Source organism: Macrotis lagotis, chromosome X (genome assembly GCF_037893015.1).
Source record: "Macrotis lagotis isolate mMagLag1 chromosome X, bilby.v1.9.chrom.fasta, whole genome shotgun sequence".
In the NCBI taxonomy this organism is placed as follows: Eukaryota; Metazoa; Chordata; class Mammalia; order Peramelemorphia; family Peramelidae; genus Macrotis; species Macrotis lagotis.
The window spans coordinates 660926764-660950952 of NC_133666.1; the positions used below are offsets into that span (position 1 = coordinate 660926764).

The 24189-nt window shown below is 39.4% G+C and overlaps 1 protein-coding gene across 4 annotated transcripts in view; it reads left to right on the forward strand.

The window, feature by feature from the left end:
* RIMBP2 (RIMS binding protein 2) overlaps positions 1-24189 on the forward strand; it is a 535198-nt gene that overhangs the window by 361649 nt on the left and 149360 nt on the right. For all 4 annotated transcript variants that reach the window (XM_074205265.1, XM_074205261.1, XM_074205263.1 and 1 more), the window contains 2 exons: positions 7033-7122; positions 24053-24175. In XM_074205265.1, coding sequence (XP_074061366.1) covers positions 7033-7122; positions 24053-24175 — 213 coding nt within the window. The remainder of the gene's footprint in view (positions 1-7032; positions 7123-24052; positions 24176-24189) is intronic.

The window sequence follows — 24189 nt, forward strand, 5'->3', positions numbered from 1 at the left end:
GTTACTTAGGGCGAAATGAATAGAGCACCAGACTTTGAGTCAGACAGTCAGACATTTCAGTCAGACTGATTTCAAATCTGATATCCAACACATCCTAGCTGTGTGACGAAGTCACTTAGCCACTGTCTGCCTCAGTTTCCTCAGATGTAAAATGGGAATAATAATAAACCTACCCAAAGCATTTTAAGGAATCAAACGAGCTAAATAATTGTAAAACACTGGCACATATTCAGTTCTATATAAATGTTAACTATTATTATTTCTTCACTAGATTACCATGAGGATGAAATGACCCAATATATCACAAGTGCTTTTTTTTCATTTTTTTTTGCAAGGCAAATGGGGTTAAGTGGCTTACCCAAGGCCCCACAGCTAGGTAATTATTAAGTGTCTGAGACCGGATTTGAACCCAGGGACTCCTGACACCAGGGCCGGTGCTTTATCCACTGTGCCACCTAGCTGCCCCCCCCCTTTTTTCATTTTTAAAGATTTTATTTGAGTTTTGAATTTTACAATTTTTCTCCCAGTCTTACTTCTCTCACCGCCCCCCCCCCCATGGAAAGCAATCTTGTCAGTATTTTGTTTCCATGTTGTACATTGATCCAAATTGAGTGTGGTGAGAGAGAAATCACATCCTTAATGAAGAAACAAAAAAGTATAACAGAAAGCAGGATCAGACAATAAGATGTCAGTTTTTTTTTTCTAAATTAAAGGGAATAGTCCTCGGTCTTTGTTCAAACTCCACAGTTCTTTCTCTGGATACAGATGGTATTCTCCATCACAGACAGCCCAAAATTGTCCCTGACTGTTGCCCTGATGGAATGAGCAAGTCCATCAAGGTTGATCATCACCCCCATGTTGCTGTTAGGGTGTACAGTGTTAACATTCTGGTTCTGCTCATCTCACTCAGCATCAGTTCATGCACATCCCTCCAGGCTTCCCTGAATTCCCATCCCTCCTGGTTTCTAATAGAACAGTAGTGTTCCGTGACATTATCACAAGTGCTTTTTATATTTCCTACTGCAATAAAAATGTGAGCTATCCCTGCCCACTTCCCTTGATCTTGGTCTATAGAGGGAAGGATCCTCAAAAATTTTCTAGTCAGACCCCCTCATTTCCTAGATGGGGAAACTGAGGCCTGGAGAAGTTAAGTAATTTCTCCAAGTTTATACAGGTCACAAGATGGAAGAGGCAGGGTGGCCCAGGACAAAAATCAACCTTTACCCAAATATCCTATCTCCCAAATCTGTACTGTCTTTTGGTATTTGGAATCCTAAGCCCTTCCTAGAACATTCTACCAAAGCATTCTACCCAGGCATGACTTCCCCAAGAAAGCACACCATGAAATAGACCTTCCTCTTCTCTCTCCCTTTCACTGCAGGATTTGGACAAGTGACTGCTATCTAACTGCTCATTGTAGGATTGGGAAAAGTCAATGGATTTGGAATCAATGGACCTCAATTCAAATTCCAGCTCCTCCACTTACTTTGTGTGTCACCTTGGCCAAGTCCCATGCCCTTATTTAAGCCTTCATTTCTTATAAACCATGTGTCTGTTCTAGTAAGTGATGGATTAATTTGTAGCCCATCTTGGGAATGTAGACAGCTGGATCCACAAAAGGCAAAAGAATGGTTTTAAGAATGGGAACTTGAGGCTCTATGTAATACATGCATACATATTTACACACATACATGTATGTATCTGTGTATGTGTGTATTCACATGCTTAGAACTGGTCCCAACTTTAATGTATTCACATATAAAATGGGGATAATATTTATTTCAATAGAGAGTAAGAGATAAGGGAATGTCTGAGAGGTCAAGCTTTTCCCAAAAGAGTACAGTGGTCAGATGTTACTCAAGTTTATAAGTTATTTTTTTTCTGAGATCACATTTCTGGCATCCAACTTATTCTATCAACTCTTAATTGGTCTTTTTGCCTCTAGTTTCTTCCATCTCCAATCTGTCCACTACAGTTAGAAGTGTCAAATTCAGTCAGCAATATTACATGAAAAATAAAGAGCAAAGAGATTAAGATGTAAATAGGAAATGTTTAACAAAATAAAACCACATTACCAAAAAGATAATGTTAATAAGTGGTTTTCTAAGATAATATGCTGATTCTAGAGATTGTATGTAGTTCCTTAGTCTCCATCTTTGTTCAAATTTGATATCAGACCCTATTGCCAAATTGATAATCTGAAAACACAAATCTGACCATGACACTCACCTGCTCAAGGAACTTGGATGGCTCCCTATTGTTTCAGGAATAAAAAAAACAAACTTCTTTGGAGCACTTTACCATATCTTTCTAGCATTTTCACACTACTCCTTAATACATTTCTTTATTTTTTTATTTTTATTTTTTTAGGTTTTTCAAGGCAATGGGGTTAAGTGGCTTGCCCCAAGGCCACATGGCTAGGTAATTATTAAGTGTCTGAGACTGGATTTGAACCCAGGTATTCCTGACTCCAAGGCCGATGCTCTATTCACTGAACCACCTGGCCGCCCCCAATACATTTCTTTATATTCTAACCAGATTCACCTGCTTGCTACTCACCATATATATTCTTTTCCCATCATCAGGCATTTGTGTGAGCTGTACACTATGTCTGGAATTCTTTCCCTTTTCACCTCCGCCTCTTCGAAAACCTTAGCTAAATTCAAGACTCAGTCCAAATACTTCTTCCTTCAAAAGAACTTTTTTTGATCCCTTCTTCCCCATTTTCAAGACATTCCCTAGCCCCCAGATTACTGTGTATTTACCCTGCATCTATGAAGTGTTGTTCAGCCAATTTTCAGTCATGTCCTACTTTTTGTGACTACATTTGCGGTTTTGTTGGCAGAATTACTGGAGTGCTTTACAATTCCTTCTTCAGTTCATTTTACAGGTGAGGAAACAGAGGCAGAGTTAAATATCTTACCCAGGGATATTCAGCTTGTGTCTGTGGTTGTATTAGAACTCGGGAAGACAAGTCTTCCTGATCAGGTCCATTGTTCTATTCACTGTGCCACCTAGCTGCTCCCATGAAGTATTATGTTGTATTATGTTGTATTATGTTACCTTGTCTTTGTTTTGCATATAATTTTGATCTTTTTGATTTACTTATCTGCACACATATATTGTATCCATCATAGAATAGAAGTTCCTTAAGGACAGGCAGGGATTGTTCTGTTATTGTCTTTGCATCACCAGCCCCTGACATAGTTCTTAACCCATAGTAGGTACTGGGTTGTATCATTTGAATTGAGATTCTAAATCCTCTTGCAGTTTAGATTAAAAAGCCAGTAAGCCAGAAGCATCCTGGGTATTATATTTCAAAGTGCAAGAATGTTTTCTTAGAGAAGAAAAGCACTAATATTGAGAAGAACTGGTCTCCATGGGTTTGGCTTTCTCTCCTCCCTTCATCTGTTTTTTTTTTAAATCTTAGCAGGGATATTGAGATTTCTTCTTTGTCACCATGGCAGTGACCTATTCTGAACCACTGTCTCAAACACTCTGGGATGTGAATGTGGAGTCAACCTTAATTAGAAAGCATTCATATACAGTCAAGAGCAACTAATATTCCCACCAATGGAGGACCCCAAAGGGGACACAAACAATAGTGAGGAATAGATAGTAGGGATTTGCATTTTATAGAATTGATAGCAAACAGGGAGCCAATTCTAGGCCCATAAAAAGCCTATTATTCATGCATGAGAATTTAGGTTTTATTAGATCCAAGAATTTCCTTCTCTCCTTTTCTTCTCCCCCACTTTCTCACTTCCCCTTTCATTCCTCTCTTCTTTCTTCTCTCTCTCTCTCTCTCTCTCTCTCTCTCTCTCTCTCTCTCTCTCTCTCTCTCTCTCTCTCTTTCTCTCTCTCCTACCCCCATGCCCCCTTCCATTTAACTTGGCCCTCCTCTGACACCCTCCCTCTCTCCTTCTTCCTTCCTTCCCACTATTCTTTCTCTTGTCCTGTCTCACTTCCACTTATCTTTCTCCCTGTTTCATAGTCTTCTTCCTTTTCTTATCTCCTTCCCCATTTTCCCTCTCATTCGTCCTGCCTTCTTCCTGCTTCTCTTCTTCAGACAAAAATGATAATCTCTTTCTTCAATTAGCTAACATTCCATTGAAGATATATGTACACAAACAATTAAATGCAAAATCCAGTCCTTATCACTTTCCCTTTGTTAGAATACCATTGTAAATGATTGAACCTTTAAACTCTACTACCCCAAGTGATTCATAAAGTCCATTCCATGGAGGAGTTAATCTATTGATCCCACCCTAAGTGGATCTGAGCTGCCTTGCCTGATTGTAAGTACAGACTGGCCTAGACCCATCTAACCAGGCTCAGGCTTTATACCTGTCCCCCTTAACCATTTCACTATCCAAATGGCCATATAGAATATATCTCCACTTTCATTTACAAAACTTCTCCTCTGCTTCAAATACTTTCCTCTTTCTACTCTGAGTACAGTCATTAAATTAACATGATCATGGCACTAGGAAAGAACATGCCAGTCTACTGCCCTTTGGCTTAGTTCACCATCCCTGTGATTCTCCTTATCCAAAAGCTGCTTCTCTGGCTTTTACTCCTAATGTATGTTGCTTTTTTCCTATGAGAATGCAATATCCTTGAGAGCAGAGACTGTCTCTATTTTGTATTTACATCACCAACACTTAGTAAGATGTTTGATATGTGGTAAGTAAACTCTTTGGTATCATCCTCTCTAGTGACTTGGAAAGGTTCCTAGGATCATAGATTTTTGGAACCAGAAGTATCCTCAGTGACTGTCTAGGTCAATTGCCTCACATTTTATAGATGTTGATGATGTTGATGTATTGTCCTTTGTTCTTGAAGAAGACCATGACATAAGAGAAGTGATACCACGCACATGAAGTGGATTTGAGTGAGAGGAGGGCTTGTGCTAAGCCACCAGCCTTACTTTCTCTGCTGAAGCCATCTGGGTCCAGGGGCCAGATATGATCGGGATAAATGAAGATGACCCTAGATCTGAGCCGTTCAGGGTTAAGTGACTTGCCCATGGTAATACGATTAGTGTCTAAGGCTGAATTTGAACACAGATCCTCCTGACTTCAGGGCACTGTGCCATCTAGAAATAAAGAAACTGAGGACCACATAACTTTCCAGATCACCTAGGTGAGGTAGGAAAAACACCAGTTCATCTAAAGTCACAGCCAGGGCTCTTTCCACCATGGCACATTCCCTGTTCAAGAATAATTAGGAAGCAGTGGCAAGACCACCGGATTGGGAATAAGAAGACTTAGTGCTAGTCTAGGCCTCTCTATTTATTAACTTATTAACCTTGGGTAAAGCACATCATCTCTTCAAGCCTCAGTCTTCTTGATTATAAAAGAGGAATAACAATATTTGCATTTTCTAATTCATAGTGTTATGAGGGGAAAACATCACATGGTCCTTGAGGGGAAGGATGGTCTTTTGATCTTTCTATGTATCCTTAGTGCTTGGCACAGTCCCCAGCATACCATAGGTGATTAATAAATGCTGATTGATTGATAATGAATTATAACGTAGATCTTTTAGTACTATATAAATGTGAGTTATTGGTATCTTGGCCCACCTCTCTTAAACTTCCTCTGGGGATCATAGAATCATAGACTTGAAGATGGAAGGAACTTCAATGGGTTTCTAACCTAACCCCCCCCATTTTATAAATGGAGAAACTGAGACCCAGAGAATATCAGTGACTTGCTCAAGATCGCAGAGGTCAAAAAAGACAGAGGCAAGATGACCCAAGGCAAAAATTAGCTTTTGCCCACCTGCCCCATAGACTAACTAATCCTCCTATAGATTTTCAAGTATTTGCTTTCTTCAGATTAACTTTCTTAAAAGGTCCACTACAACATTCTACCCAGACATGAGTTCCCCAAGAAAGCACACCTTGAAATTGGCTTTCTTTTTTATCTTTCACTCCAGAATCTGGGAAAGCAACTGTTATCTCCTCATCATGGGGCTGTGGGAAGGACACTGAATTTGGAGTCAATGGTTGTGGATTCAAATTCCACTTCTTCCATTGATTAGTTCTGTAACCTCAGTCAAGTCCTGATTTTCTTGAAATTTCTTGAAATATTTTGGAAACCAATTAATACAGAGCTTTTACATATAGTTCTACAATAGCATGGAACACATGATCTGTGAACTTTAGAACAACATTTGTATGGTGACTTTAGGATCATAAAGTACTTTTCACACATTATTTCATTGAAGGCAGCTAGATGGTACAGTGAATAGAACATTGGACCTGGAGTCAGGGATGCTGGAATTCAAATATTACCTGAGCTGTGTGATCCTGGACAAATCACATAACCTGTTTTGCCTCAATTTCATCAATGTAAAAGGGAAGTGATAACAGCATTTACCTCACAGGGTTGCTGTGAGAATAAAATGAGATAATATTTGTAAAAATTTATTGTTTTTTCAGTGAAGTCCAATTCTTCATGAGCTCATTTGGGTCAAAGATAATGGAGTAGTTTACCACTTCCCTCAGTTTATTTTACAGATGAGAAAACTGAGGAAAACAGGATGAAGTGATTTGCCACAGGGTCATAGTTAGTGTCAGAGGCTGGATTTGAACCCAGTCTTCCTGATTCTAGGAATTCACTAACATTTCCAAAATTGTATTGGAAGATACTATATAAATGATTATTCCTTCCTTCCCTAAATATATACATATATATATGTAATATATATATATATATTATATATAATTATACTTCTGAGGAGTAGAGATTCCATTTTAACAAATGAGAAAAATGAGATCAAGAAAGGTTAAGTGATTTGGCCATTTTCATATAGCTAGTTCTGTGTTGGGCTTCTGATATGAATTCAAAATATTTCTGTAGCCATCATCTCCACATTGCTGATCATCCATCAATTTCACAGTCAATTACAGCCATATTTATTATTATTATTAATTATCCCAGCCATGTATCCCTCCACCCAGCCAGCTGGCTTCTTAAGACCTATCCAAAAGATATTTCATGGAACCATTTCCTTCTTTCCTAGGAGCATGAATTGAAGGATGCTGCACAAGGGAAGAGTCGCCTGAGACTTCAGTATGCTAACCTTTCCCACAAGGCACTGCAGTATGAGCAGGTAACCATGTCCATTGACTGACTGACTTGGGGGAAATCAACATAGCTCAAATTGTAGGTAGACATGAGGTCCAATGGTCAGGTCATTAGTGGAATTATCTTTTTTTATTTTAATATTATTAATTTCAATCAAGAAAAAATTCATTTTTCTTGCCCTCCTACCCTTATCTCTTATATTGAAAAAGATAAAAACAAAAACAAACTCCTTGGAACAAAAATGCATAGTTGAATAAAACTAATTCTCACATTGGCTATAAATATATACATATATGTGAGTATATACATATGTATATGTAGAGAGAGATGAGATATATATGAGATATTTTTTATATTTCATTCTCCATGTAGATATATACTTGGATCATATATATAATTTATGAATGTATAAATATATACTGTGTATCTTTATATGTGATATCTCTATCTATAAATAGATGGATGGATGGATGGATGGATGGATGGATGGATGGATGGACAGATAATCTCACTCTACATCATGAATACATCATAATCTCACTTCTACATCATGAATCTATCACTGCTCTCAGATTATGGATAGCACCTCATGAATTCTCTGAGAATTGTGTGACTGATCACTGTGTCAGTTAGGGCTCTTTAATGTTTCCAAGTTGTTTTTTAAAATATTGTTGCTATTATAGAAATTTACTTTGTTTACTTTGTTTTAAACTTTTCATTCTGCATCAGTGCAAGGCAATCTTTCAAGGTTTCTCCAATATCATCATCTTCATCATATATCACAGCATGACACAATCCTATTTCATTTATATACTACAATTTGTTCAGCTACTCCTCAGTTGATGGACTTTCCTTTTTGCCAATTCTATATAGTAGCACAGCAAGAGCTGCTGTACATATTTTTGTACATATAGGGCAATTTCATCTTTGCTGATCTTGATGGATAGTTCTAGTAATGGTATCTATCAGTGGCTGAAGGGATGAGCACAACTTAGTGTCTTGTTCAAAGTTACAAATTACTTTCCAGAATGACTGGACCAGTTTAGCCAAAATGTGTTGATTTTCCTACAGCCCCTCCCAATTTCTGATTTTCCATTTTTTGTAACCAATTTTGTGAGTTGTATGGATGAGAAGTTGAATTTCTCTATTACTGATTTTTGGAGTTAAGTAGCTTGCCCCAAGGTTACACAACTAGGTAATTATTAAGTGTCTGAGGCCGAACTTGAACTCAGGCCATCCTGACTCCAGAGTTAGTGTTCTATCCACTGAGCTGCCTAGTTGTCTCTATTCTTATTAATTTGAATCAGTTTCCTAAATACCCTGCAAAATATACTTTTATCAAAGAAACACACTGCAAAGATTTTACTTCCCAATTACCTGCTTCCCTTTTAATTTTAACTGCATTCATTTTATTGGTACAAAAATTTTTAGGTTTCATATAATCAATCTACTTCTGCCATTCTTCTCTTCCCCATCCAGAGTCTATCATAAGTCCTTACTCTTTTGTTCTTTCCTTTTAAATTATTTGCAATTTACTCCTCTATGATTAGAAGTTGTTTTGCTTAGGAAAAATGTCTTCCTTCAAGGTACCCTCCCTCTTGTTCTTGATTGACTACTCCCGTTTCCTTCCTCTTTGTTAAATGAAATGTATTCCTGTATCGTGTGTGTGTGTGTGTGTGTGTGTGTGTGTGTGTGTGTGTGTGTGGTGGTCTTCTCTCTTTTGATCATTTCAAATAAATTGTTCATAGAGGAAAAACTAGCTTGTATGTGCATAAATTATATATATGATTAAGAGTCAGAAAGACTTGTTTTCAAATCTGGCCTCAGAAACTTATTACTTGTATGACCTTAAGAAAGTCTCTTAGCTTCTCCCAGTCTGCTTCATTTTACCTGTCTATCAACTGAGGACAATAATGACACCTATCTCTCAATATTCTTGACCTTGACTAAACCCCTTACCTTCTTTAGTTCTCTACAAAGTGAAGGGGTTGATTCCAGTATTTTTTTTTTTTTGAGGCAGTTGGAGTTAAGTGACTTGCCCCGTCTCACACAGAGAGTAACTGGCTGAGGCTGGATCTGAATTCAGTCCTCTTGACTCTAGGGCCAGTGTTATTCTCCACTGAGCGACTTAGATGCCCCCCCCCACCCCCCACCCCCACCCCGCCCAGATCCCTGCATTTTCAAAAAATATCTATTAAGCATCTACCCTTTACTGGATAATCAATGGTGATAAAAAAGACAAAAATCAGTCCTTGTCCTCAAAGAATTTACATTTTGCTGGAGGCATATAAATTGTCCATGGATAAGTTGATAACAAACTAATTTCAGGAGGGATAGAATTCTTACCACTGGGGAGACCAGGAGAAACTGATGTTAAGACATGGGACCTTGGGGTGGCTAGGTGGCATAGTGGATGGAGCACTGGCCCTGGAGACAGGAGTACCTGAGTTCAAATCCAGCCTCAGACACTTAATAATTACCTAGCTGTGTGGCCTTGGGCAAGCCACTTAACCCCATTGCCTTGCAAAAACCTAAAAACAAAACAAAAATAACAACAACAAAAAAAAGACATGGTACCTAGGGTGGGTTGTGAAGGAAGCTAAGTAATCTAAAAGGTGATGGTGTGATAGGAATGCTTTCTAGGGAATGCATCAGGGACAGCCTATGTGATAAGTACTATGTTGGAAAGAACAGTCACACACAAGTCTTGGATTCAAATTCTGTTTCTGTCTCTTGCTAACAGTATGACCATGGGCAAGTCACCTATCTGGACTACAGTTTTCTCATCTATAAAAGGAGGGGATTAGACTGAGTGAACTCTAAGGTAGCTTCCTGCTCTAAATCTAGGATCCTATAGGGACGGCTAGGTGGCATAGTGGATAAAGCACCAGCCTTGGAGTCAGGAGTACCTGGGTTCAAATCCGATCTCAGACACTTAATAATTACCTAGCTGTGTGGCCTTGGGCAAGCCACTTAACCCCAGTTGCCTAGAAAAAAAAACAACTAAAAAAAAATCTAGGATCCTATAAAAGCAGAGTTTGGGAAGCAACTGGTAAAAGTTAATTGGCCAGAACAGAATGTCTAGGGCTTAAGGAGTAGGAAGAGAGTGTTGCTGGGGATGGGGGTTGGGGAATAAATAAACTAGACTAGTAATGGGAACAAAGGTTGTAGAGAACTTTAAGTTGCAGATCAAGGAGATTGTATTTCATCCTGGAGGCAATAGGGAGCCTCTGAAAGTTTTTGAGTGATAGAATCAGGCCTGTGCCTTGAGAAGCATTTGGCAGCTGGGTGGAGAGTGGATTCAAAATCTGAGGAATTAGATCTATTACTTAAGACTTCATTATTGACCCTTAGAGAGAGACAGCAGTTTCAGCTGAGTGGTGGGATGAGAATCCAGATTATCAAGGACTGAGAAGTAAGTGAATGAGAAGGAGCAAAGCAGAATGCAGAAGGAACATAAGCGCGGAACATGGAAGTATGACAGTGTTGGAACTAGCACGTTAAATTTGAAATATACAAAAACAAGAATAGAAAGAAGTATGTAGGAGATGAGGCAATGGAATCAACACATTTTCCAAGAGTTTGGACTTGGAAAAAAGTAGGAAAAAAAGTAGCTTATAGATAAATGTAGATAATCATACAGTCAATCAAAGGGATTTTGTATGTGTGTATGTATGTGTGTGTGAATTTTAAGACTGGATAAAACCAATAATATTTGCAGGTAGTAAAGGCTAATACTGGAGAGGAGAGGAGAAGAAAGAGGGAGGGAGAGAGAAAGAGAGAAGGAGAAGGAGGAGGAGAAGGAGAAGGAGAAGAATGAGAAGAGGAGGAAAGAGGAGAGGAAAGTGAAGAGAGAAGAGAAGCAAATATTTAAGAATAGAAGGGATAGGGCTTTGGAACAGGGAAATAGTTTAGTATCCATGGCTTTGATTTTTCTTAGTAAAGCAGGAATGAAGTTCTCTACTGAGCAGGATGGAGGGATCAATAACTTCAAGAGAGAAAAGAAGTCTGAAACTAATACTGTAGTTTGTGTCTTACTGGTAATCAAAGATCCCCTAAGATTTTCTATGATCTGGAACTGTGGATTATTTAGAGATCACTTAATTTTTCTGCAAAAATTTTGTAATGATTTATTTTAAACTACTATATTATAAAAAATCATCTAGGTGGTGCAGTGAATAAAATATGGAACATGGAATCAGTAAGATTCCTTTTCTTGAGTTCATATACAGCCTCAGACATTTTTTTTAGCTGTGTGACCCCAGGTAAGTCACTTGACCCTATTTGCCTTGGTGTTCTCATCTGTAAAATATGTTGAAGAAGTAAATTGCAAGCTACTCCATTATCTTTGCAAGAAAACTTCAAAAAGGGTCATGAAGAGTCAAATATGACTGAAAAAATTACTAAACAAGATTAAAATATCATGCAGTGCTTAGATTGGAATTTTTTTTCTTTTTTTCCCTTTATTATTTCTGATCATACACACATGGAGACACACACATACACACACACACTCACACACACACACACACACACACACACACAAACTCTATTTTGTTCAACTAATTTGCATTAACATGGTAACCTTTCTGGGGTAGTTCACACACAAAATTAATTAAGAAGTCATCTAGTGAGGGCAGCTAGGTGGTGTAGTGGATAGAACCAGCCCTGGAATCAGAAGGACCTGAGTTCAAGTCCAGCCCCAGACACTTAAGCCTAGCTGTGTGACCTTGGGTCAGTCACTTAATCCTATTGCCTTGCAAAAAGCATAAAAAAAGAGAAGTCATCTAGTCCAACCAGTGGTTAAGAATCCCTTGTATACATCTCTCAACAAGTATTCATCCAGTGAACACTTTGAAAACTCCGGTAATAGGGATTCCATTACCTCATGGGGTGATCTGTTTCATTTTTGAACAAGGTAGAGCATAGTCTTAGGCCAAAGGAATGAATCTCTAATGATGGAATTGCATTTGTCAGAGACAGGCTGATACATCTAAGGAGGAAACTTGTTGTGTCCCCATTCCTCATAAAATTCCATAAGTAGGTAAACTATTCTACCAAAATAAGTTCTAAACAGTGAAGCTGGGTCATCATGCCTTTGTTTTTTGGATGTCTACCACCTAAATCAGATCATTCCTGCCTTCCTAGAACTATCTTGTATTCATTTCATAGATGTATGTGTATGTACATATCTGCATATATTTATATGGATAGAAGGAGATTAACAAGTCTTATAAGACTGTTGCTTGGTAGTTTGATTAAAATCATAGATCATACTTTTTTATTTTTATTCTTTTATCTCTATAATCACACATTTTAAAAATAACTGTTTTGTTCAAGGCTGAGGAACATGGAGCATTTGCTCAGTAATTCTGCTTGGTAAATGTTTGGCAGCTGTCACTGGAACCCAGTCAGAGTTGTGAATAGGCCTCTTGGCAGGCATATAGCCTTCTTGTCTCCCTTCCTGGGGTCTGGCTCAGGTTTGCTAATAATGCCCCCAGACATGCCATCCTTTAACATCCTTGGCTCCGTAGTCTGTATCCAGTGTATCATTTTCTTGTTTCTTACTTAAAAGTGTATTCTTACTTGCAACTTGATCTTCACCTGCTTGCCTGAAACAGCCCTTGGAAATGGAGCCTCATGGCATAGCTTTAAGAGAGGAGAAAGGGGCAGAGGCAGAGAGAGAATGACAGGGTCCTGGAAAGGCTAGCAAACAAAGACCTAAGTCACTCAAAGCTCTCATTTGACATTTTCTCCTTTTCCAGGTTTGGTTTTACTACCATTTAGCTAACAGAGAGGAAAGGATGGGTTCTAAATCCCTGAATTAAATGTCTGCCCTCATTGCCAGAGTTCTCTTTTAATCCATTAATTGTCAGATTGATCAACAAAAATTTGTGCAGACACTAGGGATAGAGAGACCAAAAAAATGAAATGAATCCCTGTCCTCTGGGAGCTTGCATTCTTTAAAAATCTTATCTCTGAAATGACTTCCTCCATATTACGTAACCTCTGGCAATAACCAGTAGATCCAAGGATATCTATTAATACCACTATGTAAAAGGAACTATGCAAAGTGATAGATTCAAAGGCAGAAGTGAAACACTTTCTGCCTTCCAAGTGACCCTAATGTAACTAAGGGAAACTCTATTGGCTCATCGTCAGTCGATAAGCATTTATTATGCACCCACTCTGCATCAAAAACTATTCTAGGTACTATAGGAACAATTTCTGTCCTCACTGTCCACATATGCCCACTGTGAAACAATAGATATAAAGCTAGAAGGGATCTCAGAAGCATCAAGTCCCACCCCCCCATCCCCTACATCTACAGATCAGAAAACTGACAAGTTCCCCTAAAAAATAAACAAATTAAAACTTTGAATCTAAGGGGAGTCAGGAAAGATGGTAGCATTCACATTGTGCCAGTTTAGATTTATATAATGGCATTAACACTGTTTCAAGGGCACTGGAGAAGGGCAGGTCTTGGTTTCCACTGCCTACTTTACAATCTTTTCACTAGTAGCAGAGCTCAAGAGAGAAAAATTCATTATCGGGACCCTTAATTATGGATGCAAGAAAGTGTTTTGCCTGCCTTATCCCCGAAGTCTGCCTTGAGATAATTGGCATGCCAATGCAAAGATGGAACATCGGACCATCTGAAATATTCGGTGGCAGCTCCCTGGAGTCAGTCGCCTTGTCAGATAGATGAAGAGAGGCAATCAAATTGAGAGTAAAGGAGGGTGATATAAATAGGATATGGGGAGTTCCAAATTGGAAGTACCTCAAGGAGCTGATGGGTTGTCATTGGAAGTGCTTCTGTCACCTCAGATAGCGACTCTTCTGAGTGCAGAGGGATCCCAAGTTCCTATATCTAGAGTTGAAAGGGGCCTCAAGGGTCATCTTTTATAGATGAGTAAACTGAGACTTCTGAAGGTTAAATGCTTATTTGCTCAAAGTCACCCAGGCAGATGGATTTTTTAAGTTTTTGCATCAGAGAGATTTGTTACCTTCAAAGAGATGACTCTTAACCAACTTGACTTGTTGGTACTCAGATTAAAGCCATATAATCCCACCTTTAGCCTTTCTAGAGTTTATGCTGCCCTAGAAGAACTTTTGAGAACCCATTATATATATGCCCCTGTATCATGGGTGCCTATCACAGGACTTAGAACATAGTAGGTGTTTAAGAAATGCTTGATGGGGATAGTCAATCGGAGACTTCAGGCCATAGAGGATAAATACTACAGAGATCATTAGATTGTAAACTGCTTGAGGGCAGGGACAATCTTTTGTCCCTCTTTGTACCTCCAGAGCTTACCACAATCCTTTGCACATAGTAGGTTCTTCAGAAATGTTTATTAATGAATGAAATATCAGGAGTAGGGATTTTAGAAGAAAGGAAGTCAGGGGGTGAGGAGTGCATGTCCATATTCTCCTAAGTCAGCTCGATGGTGCAGTGGGTAGAGCACCTGCCCCAAAGTCGGGAGAACCTGAGTTCAAATCCAGCCTCAAACACTTACTAGCTGAGTGGTCTCGGGCAAATCACTTAACTCTGATTGCTTCACTCCCCAGTCATTCTGATTCATAACTGGCCACAGGTACTCCTGACTACAAGCCAGTGCTCTATCCACCCTAGCTACCCCTATAATGAATCATTATTAATACCTTCCTGTAATCTCACACTTGGAGGGAGGATCTACATAGACAGGAGCACAGATTTCTTCGAATGAAATTTGGTTTCCCCTATGAATTCATCCATGCAGGAATTCTTAGCATAGAAAGTCTTTCCTTCACTGCAATTGCAGCTCTGTAATTTATAGTCTTAAATAGTTCCCTGGGATATAGAGAGATTATTTTGTTACTTATTCATGGTCATATTAAGTGTATGTTAGAGGCAAGATATGAACCCAGGACTTTTGACTCTAACCCCAGTATCCGCTATATACACGCTACTTGTCAAAATAAGATATTTTCATATATGTAGACCATGCTTCCTGTTGAGCCATTTTTCAATTGTGTCAGATGCTTTGTAACCCCATTTGGGATTTTTTGGGCAGATACTAAAGTGGTTTGTCATTTCCTTTTTCGGCTCATTTTACAGATAAGGAAACTGAGGTAAACAAGTTAAGGGATTTATCCAGAGTCACCCAGTTAATGAGTATCTGAAACCAGATATTAACTCAGGAAGATGGGTCTTCCTGATGTCTGGAAGTCCATGCTCTGTGGCACCAACTTGCTGCCCACATGTCCTCATCCGGCAGATCATGCTTAAAGTTTTACAAAGGACTTCCTAATACCTTGTCATCCTGAAACCTTGTCATAACCTTATAGGGTAGTTGGGGTAGGACTTGATACCCACATTTTCCATTTGAGAGAACCAAGGCCCATGGTTCATGGACATAGAATGAATTAGTGAAAAAGTGAGGAACAGAACTAATTTTGCTACACCCTTGCTTCTCCCAGCACCAATAGACAGAGGCTGTCTGGGAGCAGCCAAGTGCAAACTCCACACAAAAATTGTGCTTTGCATGGCAATGCTAATAAAAGAGCCCCAAGGAAGCCAGAAACTGATTTCTTTTCTAGTCTCCTGAGGTGATTTCTTTCTGGGCCAATGCTATCAACCAACAGGCGGTAGAGAAGGACCCTCAGCAGGGTCCAAGTGTGAGGCCAATGAAAGGCAGCCTGGCAGAGCTCAGGATGCCAAGTGTTTTCATCAACCCGCCATGCCTGTGGCCCAGGAAGCAATCTGGGTCAGCTGCCATTGCCACAGGGTGGCCCACGTGATCCTGTTCCACGCATACCCCATATGGTCCTGGGCAGCCCACTTGGTAAGGGTAGAATCACCATTCACACTTAGCGAGAGCTGTGCATTGCAAATTCAACAGACAAGGTTGTTAGAACCTCTGAAGAGACACACTTGGGGGACTCTTCTCTATCCATCATGAGGTCAGTGGTGATTGAAGTGCAGAGAGCACTGTCCCAGCCCCTGGAGGGGGAGGCAAAGAAATGGAAATTCACTCTTTGCTTACAGGGAGTCTGCCATCTAAACCCTGGAGAAAGGATGTATGAGTAGGGAGAAAAGATCATAGACTCTCAGAACTGGAAGGAGAGCTTCTAGCTGAATCCCAGCTATAACAGGAATACTGCCTACCAGTTAACAAGCATTTATGAAATGCCTACTATGTGCCAGATATTAGACTAGTCATTGGAGATAGGAAGAAAGGCAAATGACAGGTTTTGCTCTCAAAAAACTCATGTGACTACATGTAAATAAATAAGCTAGATCCAGGATAAATTTAAGTTGATCCGTAAGGGGAAGTTTTGAGATTAAGCTCCGTGGGTTCCACTAGAATTAAGGAATGGGCTGGGGCCTGGGAATGCTTCTTGTAGAAGCTGGGTCCTGAAGAATGCCAGGGATGCCAGGAGGCAGAGATGAGAAGGGAGCTTCTAGACATGGGACACAGCCAGGAAAAATGCCCAAGGTAGAGTTCCTCCATTGGAGGAACAGTGAGGAGACATTAGATGGAAGAATATATAAAGAGGAAGAGGATGTTAAGTATAAAAGGGTGGGGAAAGGTTGGGGTGGGGCTGGTTAGGAAGGCCTTTGAGCACCAAGCAGAGGATTTTTATTTTTGAGCCTAGAGGTAATAGGGAGCCATGCAAGTTTGAGTAAGGGAATGAAATGGTCAGATTTATACTTTAGAAAACCCAACGTGGGGACACTAGCATGGCATTAGACAAGTCCAGGCTTGAGGTCATGAGAGTGGTAAAATCAGAGAAGAGAAAGGTGTATATGCAAGAGTTTTCTGCAAAGGTAAAATTAGCAAGTTTTGGCAACACATTGGGTATGGGATTGGGGTGGGATATGGTGAAGAGTCACCTAATGAGGATTATGGCTAGGTTAACCTCCATATGCCTCCATTTCATCACCTGTAAAATGAGAGGATTGCACTAGAGAGCAACTGAGGTCACTTGTGATCTATAATCTCATCTCATGGAGTGTCTGATGAATTAAACATCAGATGCTAGATAAATGGCTAGTGATGGAGAACTTCTTATCACCCATAATAACAATGAGCATAGCCTATGACAATGAGGTGGCCCAGTGGATTGATCACTGGACCTAGAGTCAGCAAGATCAGAGTTCAAATTCAGACTCAGACACTGCTTCCCCCTGTTTGCCTCAGTTTCCTCATCTGTAAAATGAGCTGGAGAAGGAAATGGCAAAACCCTCCGGTATCTTTGCTAAGGAAAGTTCAAATGTTGTCATGAAGGGTCAGAAAAGACTGAAACAACCAAATAGCAGCAAAACATTGATGAAGTGCTTTTCTTTAGATTAAACCAGAATTTGCCTCCCCATTTCCTAAAGAAATATCCATATGTTGGCAGTACACTAAAGAGGAAGAGCTTAGATGAGGAGGCAAAGGATCTGAGTTCAGATCCAGACTTTACCAGATATCACTTGGATTGGTGCTGACTAGGACTGGTGGCAGTTTACCACATGTAAACCATCTTTGGTGGTTTCTTCTGACATTATTCCTGCCACTATTTGCTATTTATGGGGTTGTGACTGAATGTTCCTCCTTTGTCAGTAAGATTAGAGAATGAGACTGGCTGTCTTCTAAAGGTCCTTTCTACATATAAAGACAGAATGGGGAAATGGTGAAAGGATGAAAACTTTTTGGAGACAGTGAACTTTGACCTGTGCTTGGATGAAATGGATAGAAATGTGTTTCTTTTAGAGGAAAAAATAACTATTCTTGGCATAGAAAGTGTTAGACAAATTTCATTTCCAATTCTCCATCGTCCCATCTAAGATGAAGTTGGAACAAAACTTCTGGCTTATAACACATAAAGTTTTATGCTGAAGCAACAAGTTTAGGGGCACCGGGAAAGCGGACTGGGTATAATGATGTGTCCAGGAATGTTGGTAGCATCTTAGCTAATGTTCTTCTTACCCACACTTTTCCTCCTCTAGGTCGGTTCACGTGTCCCAGCCCAGGATCGCTCCTATAAGATTCCCAAATGACTATGGTCTATTCTTTCTATTTAAATAGATTAGGAGATGGGAAGTACTTGGCATAATGAATGGAGCATTTGCATTGGCAGTTGAGAAGACTTGCATTCAAATCCTTTCTCACATGCTTGCTCTCTATGTAGCTAGTTGTAGACAAATTGCTTGACTTTCCGCAGACTCATTTTCCTCATCTGAAAATTAGGGACACTTTGTTGTTGTTTGTCAGTCCTTTCAGTCGTATACAACTCTTCATGACCCCATTGGGGTTTTCTTGGCAAAGAAATTAGTGTGCTTTATCATTTATTTTTCCACAGATGAGGAAACTGAGGCAAATAGGATGAGGTGATTTGCCCAGGATCTCACAAATAGGAAGTTTCTGAGGCTGGATTTGAACACATAAAGATGAATCTTCCTATATCCATGCTGAGAACTCTGTATCATTGTACCACCTAGCTGTCTCCCTATTGATGATTACATGATATCAATTGCCATACAAAGAATAATTATGAATTTATGCTTTATGAAAGTCCTAAGTATATGATCATGAGAGGTGTGCTCTAACTAAGGTGTCCTATAACAGGCCTTCAAAGAATTACAGAACTCACAGACTTCTAAAAGTTCTCAGTAGTCAATGAAGGCAATGCATATGTAAACAATAATCCTACAAGTCTTCTCCATAGCCAGCCTTTGCTTGAAGACTTCTTGTGATATGGAATTCCACATCATCTTAGGAAGCCCACTATGCTTTAGGAAAACTGTAATGATCAGGAGCTACTTCATCATAGACTTCATTATATCTCTGCAAATTCTGTCCATTTCTCTCAGTTCTTTCCTCTCGGGCTAATCCTTCCTTGATGTGACAATCCTTCAAACACTTGAAGATGGTCATCATGACCCTCCTGAATCTTCTCTTCTAATTATTTAAATTCATCCAGTCAGTCCCCCATCACATGATCTCAAAACTCTTAAGCATTCTATTTGCCTTTCTCAGAATGATCTCCGAATTATCCACATCTTTCTCAATATGTAGCCTCATTCAATCAAATTCAACATGCATTTATTAAGCACCTTCTGTATGCAGACATCAGGATTACAAAGGCCATGCTCTCAAGAAGATGACATTGGATGATGATGTTTGTTCTTCATTCTGGAAGAAGACTATGACATGCACTTGAATTGGATTTGAGTAAGAGGATGGTGTTCTAAGTCATTACAGAAGCTCTGTACCAGCCTGGGAAAATCTATTTCATCCCTCCTTGGGCAGCTTAATCAGAGCAGATAAACAATTGACTTTAGCCTTACTGTATCACAGAAACCCTGAACTCAAGTAATCGACCAACTTCAGCCTCTACCAATAATAGAGATTATAGGCCTGTATCACCACAACCAGCTCTTGTCATGATTTTAAGAACAATATGGGAACTTCTCTTCCAGAGCCATCTGGATCCAGTGGCCAGATATGAATCAGGATAGCTGGAGATGGTTCTGGATGGGAGGCAATCAGGATTAAGTGACTTGCCCAAGGTCATACAGCTAGCAAGTGACAAGTGATTGAGTCTGGATTTGAACTCAGATCCTCTTGTCTCTAGGACTGGTACTCTATGCATTGTGTTATTGGGAAGATGACATATGCATAAAAATTAATGCAATATATACATATACACACACACACACACACACACACACACACACACACACACACATATATAATAGTAATTTCAAAGGAGAGGCCATCAAAAACAAGGAGAATTAGGAAGCATTCAGTCTTGGTTTAGTGAAAGCCTGCTATTTCTTGTGGTAACCCATAACACTTTGGAAGAGCTGCTCTTGCCTTCCTCAGTCCCTGCAAAAAAAAAAAATAGCACCTTAATCCAGTGGTCTGGGAAACTAAAAACCAATGGTATCCAAAAGATCTCTGCCTCTCGGTTTGATAAAAGTCACAAACCAATCGTGACATTTTCTCCCCTGAGATCTTGAAAGTTATTTTTTCTCTCTGGCTGTCTGATGTATAACCTAATAGCAAAACTGCTTTAAGACATTCTTATCAACAAAACCTCTCCATGACCTCTTCTAAGAACACCTTTCAGGCAGGTAACAACAATCCAGTGGAGGGGCTGGAAAGTTCATGCCTCCCACTTTCTACATATCTGCTGGTACTGACATTGTCTCTAAGCAAATATCATGACAAAAAAGTGAGTGGGACTGATTAAAAACTCCAATAAAAGAGTGTGACTTTCAGTGGACTGTTAGAACAGCATGATTCATGTGAAAAACCTTTTTTGGGGGGAAGGCAAATATTCAGTTCCATCAAAATGGGTCTTCTTCTGCATTATCAACAGCAAAAAGATCTTGGAAGGAAATGGGAAATTGTTTCTAGATCTCTCTCTTATGACTCATCCTTGTCAGAAGTCCAAGGGAAAATTTGGAATAAACTGACATTCCCAAGAGGTCACTCATCTGTAAAATGAGGTATTGGACTAATACAATCATAAAGATCTCTTCCAGCACTAAAAAATTATAAATGAAGGGAGGGGGATTTAGATTTGACTCTATCAAGGAGGGAAATTTTGATATTGAAATTCTCCCATTGCATGGATTGGCAATGGCAATGTGTCTATAGTTTATAATCTTTTTTTTAGGTTTTTGCAAGGCAAATGGGATTAAGTGGCTTGCCCAAGGCCACAAGGCTAGGTAATTATTAAGTGACAGATTTGAACCCAGGTACTCCTGACTCCAGGGCCGGTGCTTTATCCACTGCACCACCTAGCCACCCCTATAGTTTATAATCTTTAGAGAGTTACTTGAGTCATTGAAAGATTAAGTGATGTGTCTAGAGTCATGCTACTAGTATCCAAGTTCTTTCTGTATTCGAGACTGATCCCCTGTTCATCATGTCCTCTAAGAGTCATATTGCTTTGTTTTTGTTTTGGGTGGTGCAATGGGGTTAAGTGAGTTGTCCAAAGTTATGTATTGAATCTGAACTCAGGTCCCCCTGACTCCCCAGCCAGAACTCTCACCACTGCACCACCATATTGTCCTTTTTGTTTGGTTTTTATTTGTTTTATTTTTAAACTTTTGCTCCAATACCTGCAAAAGTTTCAATATTTAAGGGCAGCTAGGTGGCGCAGTAGATAGAGAACCAGCCCTGGAGTCGGGAGGACCTGAGTTCAAATTCAGCCTCAGACACTTAATAGCCTACTCTGTGTGACCTTGGACAAATCACTTAACCCCATTGTCTTAAAATAAATTTTTAAAAAGATTAAAAGCTTGTAATATTTACTTTCAAAACCTTGTGATCCAAATTCTCTCTTTTCCTCCCACTTTGTTGAGAAAGCAAGTTACTTGATGTAGGTTAAAAATGTGTAGCCATGAAAAACTTTACTACAATAGTCATATTATAATAGTAAGCATAATTCCCCCCCCCAAAGAAAGAGAAACTTGAATAAAAATAAAATGGGAAAAAATATGATTAAGATTGTATTCAGATACCATCAACTCTCTCTTAGGAATGGATAGCATTCTTTATCATAAGTTCCCATATTGTTCTTAAAATCATGACAAGAGCTGGTTGTAGTGATACAGGCCTATAATCTCTGTTAGTGGTGGAGGTTTAGGTTGGTTGATTACCTGAGTCCAGGATTTCTGAGATACTTTAAGGCTAAAGTCAGTTGGGTATCTGCTCTGAGTCCAGTGCCAATATGAACCATTAGGCTGCCTGAGGAGGGATGAAACAGATTTTTCCAAGCTGGTGTAGAAGCTTCTGCATTGACAGTATTGGAGTGGCTACTGCATTTTCACTTCAGTGAGCTAAGGAGACCCAGTCTAAAATAAGATATAAAATTAAACAACAAAAAAAAGAGTTATTGAAGCTGATATACATATAGAACCATGAAATGTTAAAACTGGAAGAGAGTCTAATCCTTTTATTTTACTGAAAAAGAGACTGAGACCAAGAGAAGGGAAACGATGTGGCCAAGATACCTAGATAATGAGCAGATGGATGGGACATCTGGATAGCATGACAGGCCTGGAGCAAGACCTGAGTTCCAATTCAGTCTCAAATACCATATAACTGTGTGGCTGGGGTCTAGTCTGGGCAAGTCACTTAATCCTGTTTGCTTTAGTTTCCTTATTTGTAAGATGAGAATGAGAAGGAAATGGTAAACCACCCCAATTTCTTTGCCAAGAAAACCCCAAATGAAGAATTAGACTTGATAAGCTAGGTAATACATTTCTAGTGTGTGATCCTTAAAGAGTCCCCCCAAACAAACAAATTTCTGTGACATAATTAAATCATCGCACATTTTACAGATGGTGAAAATTGAAAGCTAATAAGTCAAGGGACTTGCTCATGGTCTCAGTTAGTGAAATTAGAGCCAGGATTTTCATAGAACTACAGATGAATCTCTAAAGAAGAATGTCCTCTATAGTAAGCCTATCAAGTAGTTATCTATTCTTATCTTTATCTCCAGTGAGAAAGAATCAACTGACTCCCACAGCAGTTCAATGCACTTGAAAATACTTCTTACTTTTAGGAAACTTTTACTAAGTTTGCCTCTTTGAGACTTTTCTCCATTTCTCCTGGTTCTCTCTGGGGTCCAATTTGTTGTACAGCTGTTTTACTTGTTTCCAACTCTCCAGGCCCACATTTGGAATTTTCTTGGCAAAGATACTGGAATTGTTTGCTGCTTCCTTCTCCAACTCATTTTACAGATGAGGGGCCTGAGACAAACAGTTAAGTGATTTGCTCAGGGTCACACAGCTAGTAAGTATCTGAGCTCAGATTTGAACTTCCTAACTCCAGATTCAGTATTCTACACTTTATGATGCCATCTGGCTGTCCTACAGAGCCAAATAACCTCCTCCTAGTAGCCCTTTAAAAACTCTCATGCCCTGGCTGTCTTCATTCTTTTCTCCTGACCATCACATTGGTGAAAAGCAAAGTTTAATTTGGTTAAAATCTGTCTTTTCTGAATCATTAACAACAAAAAGAATATGAAAGTAAATGACAAGTTGTTTCTAGATCTCTCTTCTGTGGTTCATACTTGTCATAAGTCAAAGGATAGAATTGGATTAAATTGACACTGATAAAAGGTCACTCATATATAAAATGAGGGATTTGGACCAACCTGATCATAAAGTTCTCTTCTACCACTAACAAACTATGTCATATTGCATAAACTGGAGGCCCTTTAACATCCTCAATTTTCTCCTCTGGTCCTTCTCCTATTTATGCATGTCCTTAAATTGTGGCTCCTAGGGGCAGCTAGGTGGTGCAGTGGATAGAGCACCAATCCCAGGGTCAGGAGGGCCTGAGCTTAAATGTGGCCTCAGACACATAATAATTGCCTAGCTGTGTGACCTTGGGCAAGTCACCTAACCCCATTGCCTTAAATTACAAAAGTTGTAGCTCCTAAAAGTGAGTCCAATGCCCCATATTTAGTTTGTCCAGTGCAGTTTCAGAATCCTCCTGATTCCCACCTTAACCCTCCTTTCATTCTCCCATAGTGAACCCCAATGATTATAGGTAGCAGAAGTGAGGGTTAATGCTAAGTCTCTTGTCTACTACCCCAATGTTCTTTCCATGATAAGACAGGGGCATCTTTTGTAACTTGATTAGCAAATGAGCACATGTCCTTGACCACTATGGGCTTTGATGTAAATGAGTCAGAAACTTATTCCCCTAGATTTATCCAATTTCAAAAAAGGTTTGGATTTGTGTGTGACATTAGGAGCATTCTATGTCTTTTGCTTTTCTCATGGACAAATTTACATGAAATCTCTTTTGATTTGATTGAATTCAATTAAACAAATATTTATTTTTATTTGCTATATGTTTGGCACTGATTTTAGAAGTGGGCATGATCAAAACAAAATGGCAGTGGTCCATGCCTCAGGGATCTTATATTCTCCTTTTCTCCTTCCCTCTTTTTTAAAGGTAAAGGCAGACTATGATCGGCTCAGCCACATCCTCACCTTAGTGACCAAAGAACGTGATTTGGCCGTGAAGGAGAAACACCAGCTCCAAGCCAAACTGGAGAATCTAGAGCAGGTCCTAAAGGTAAGGGCACAACC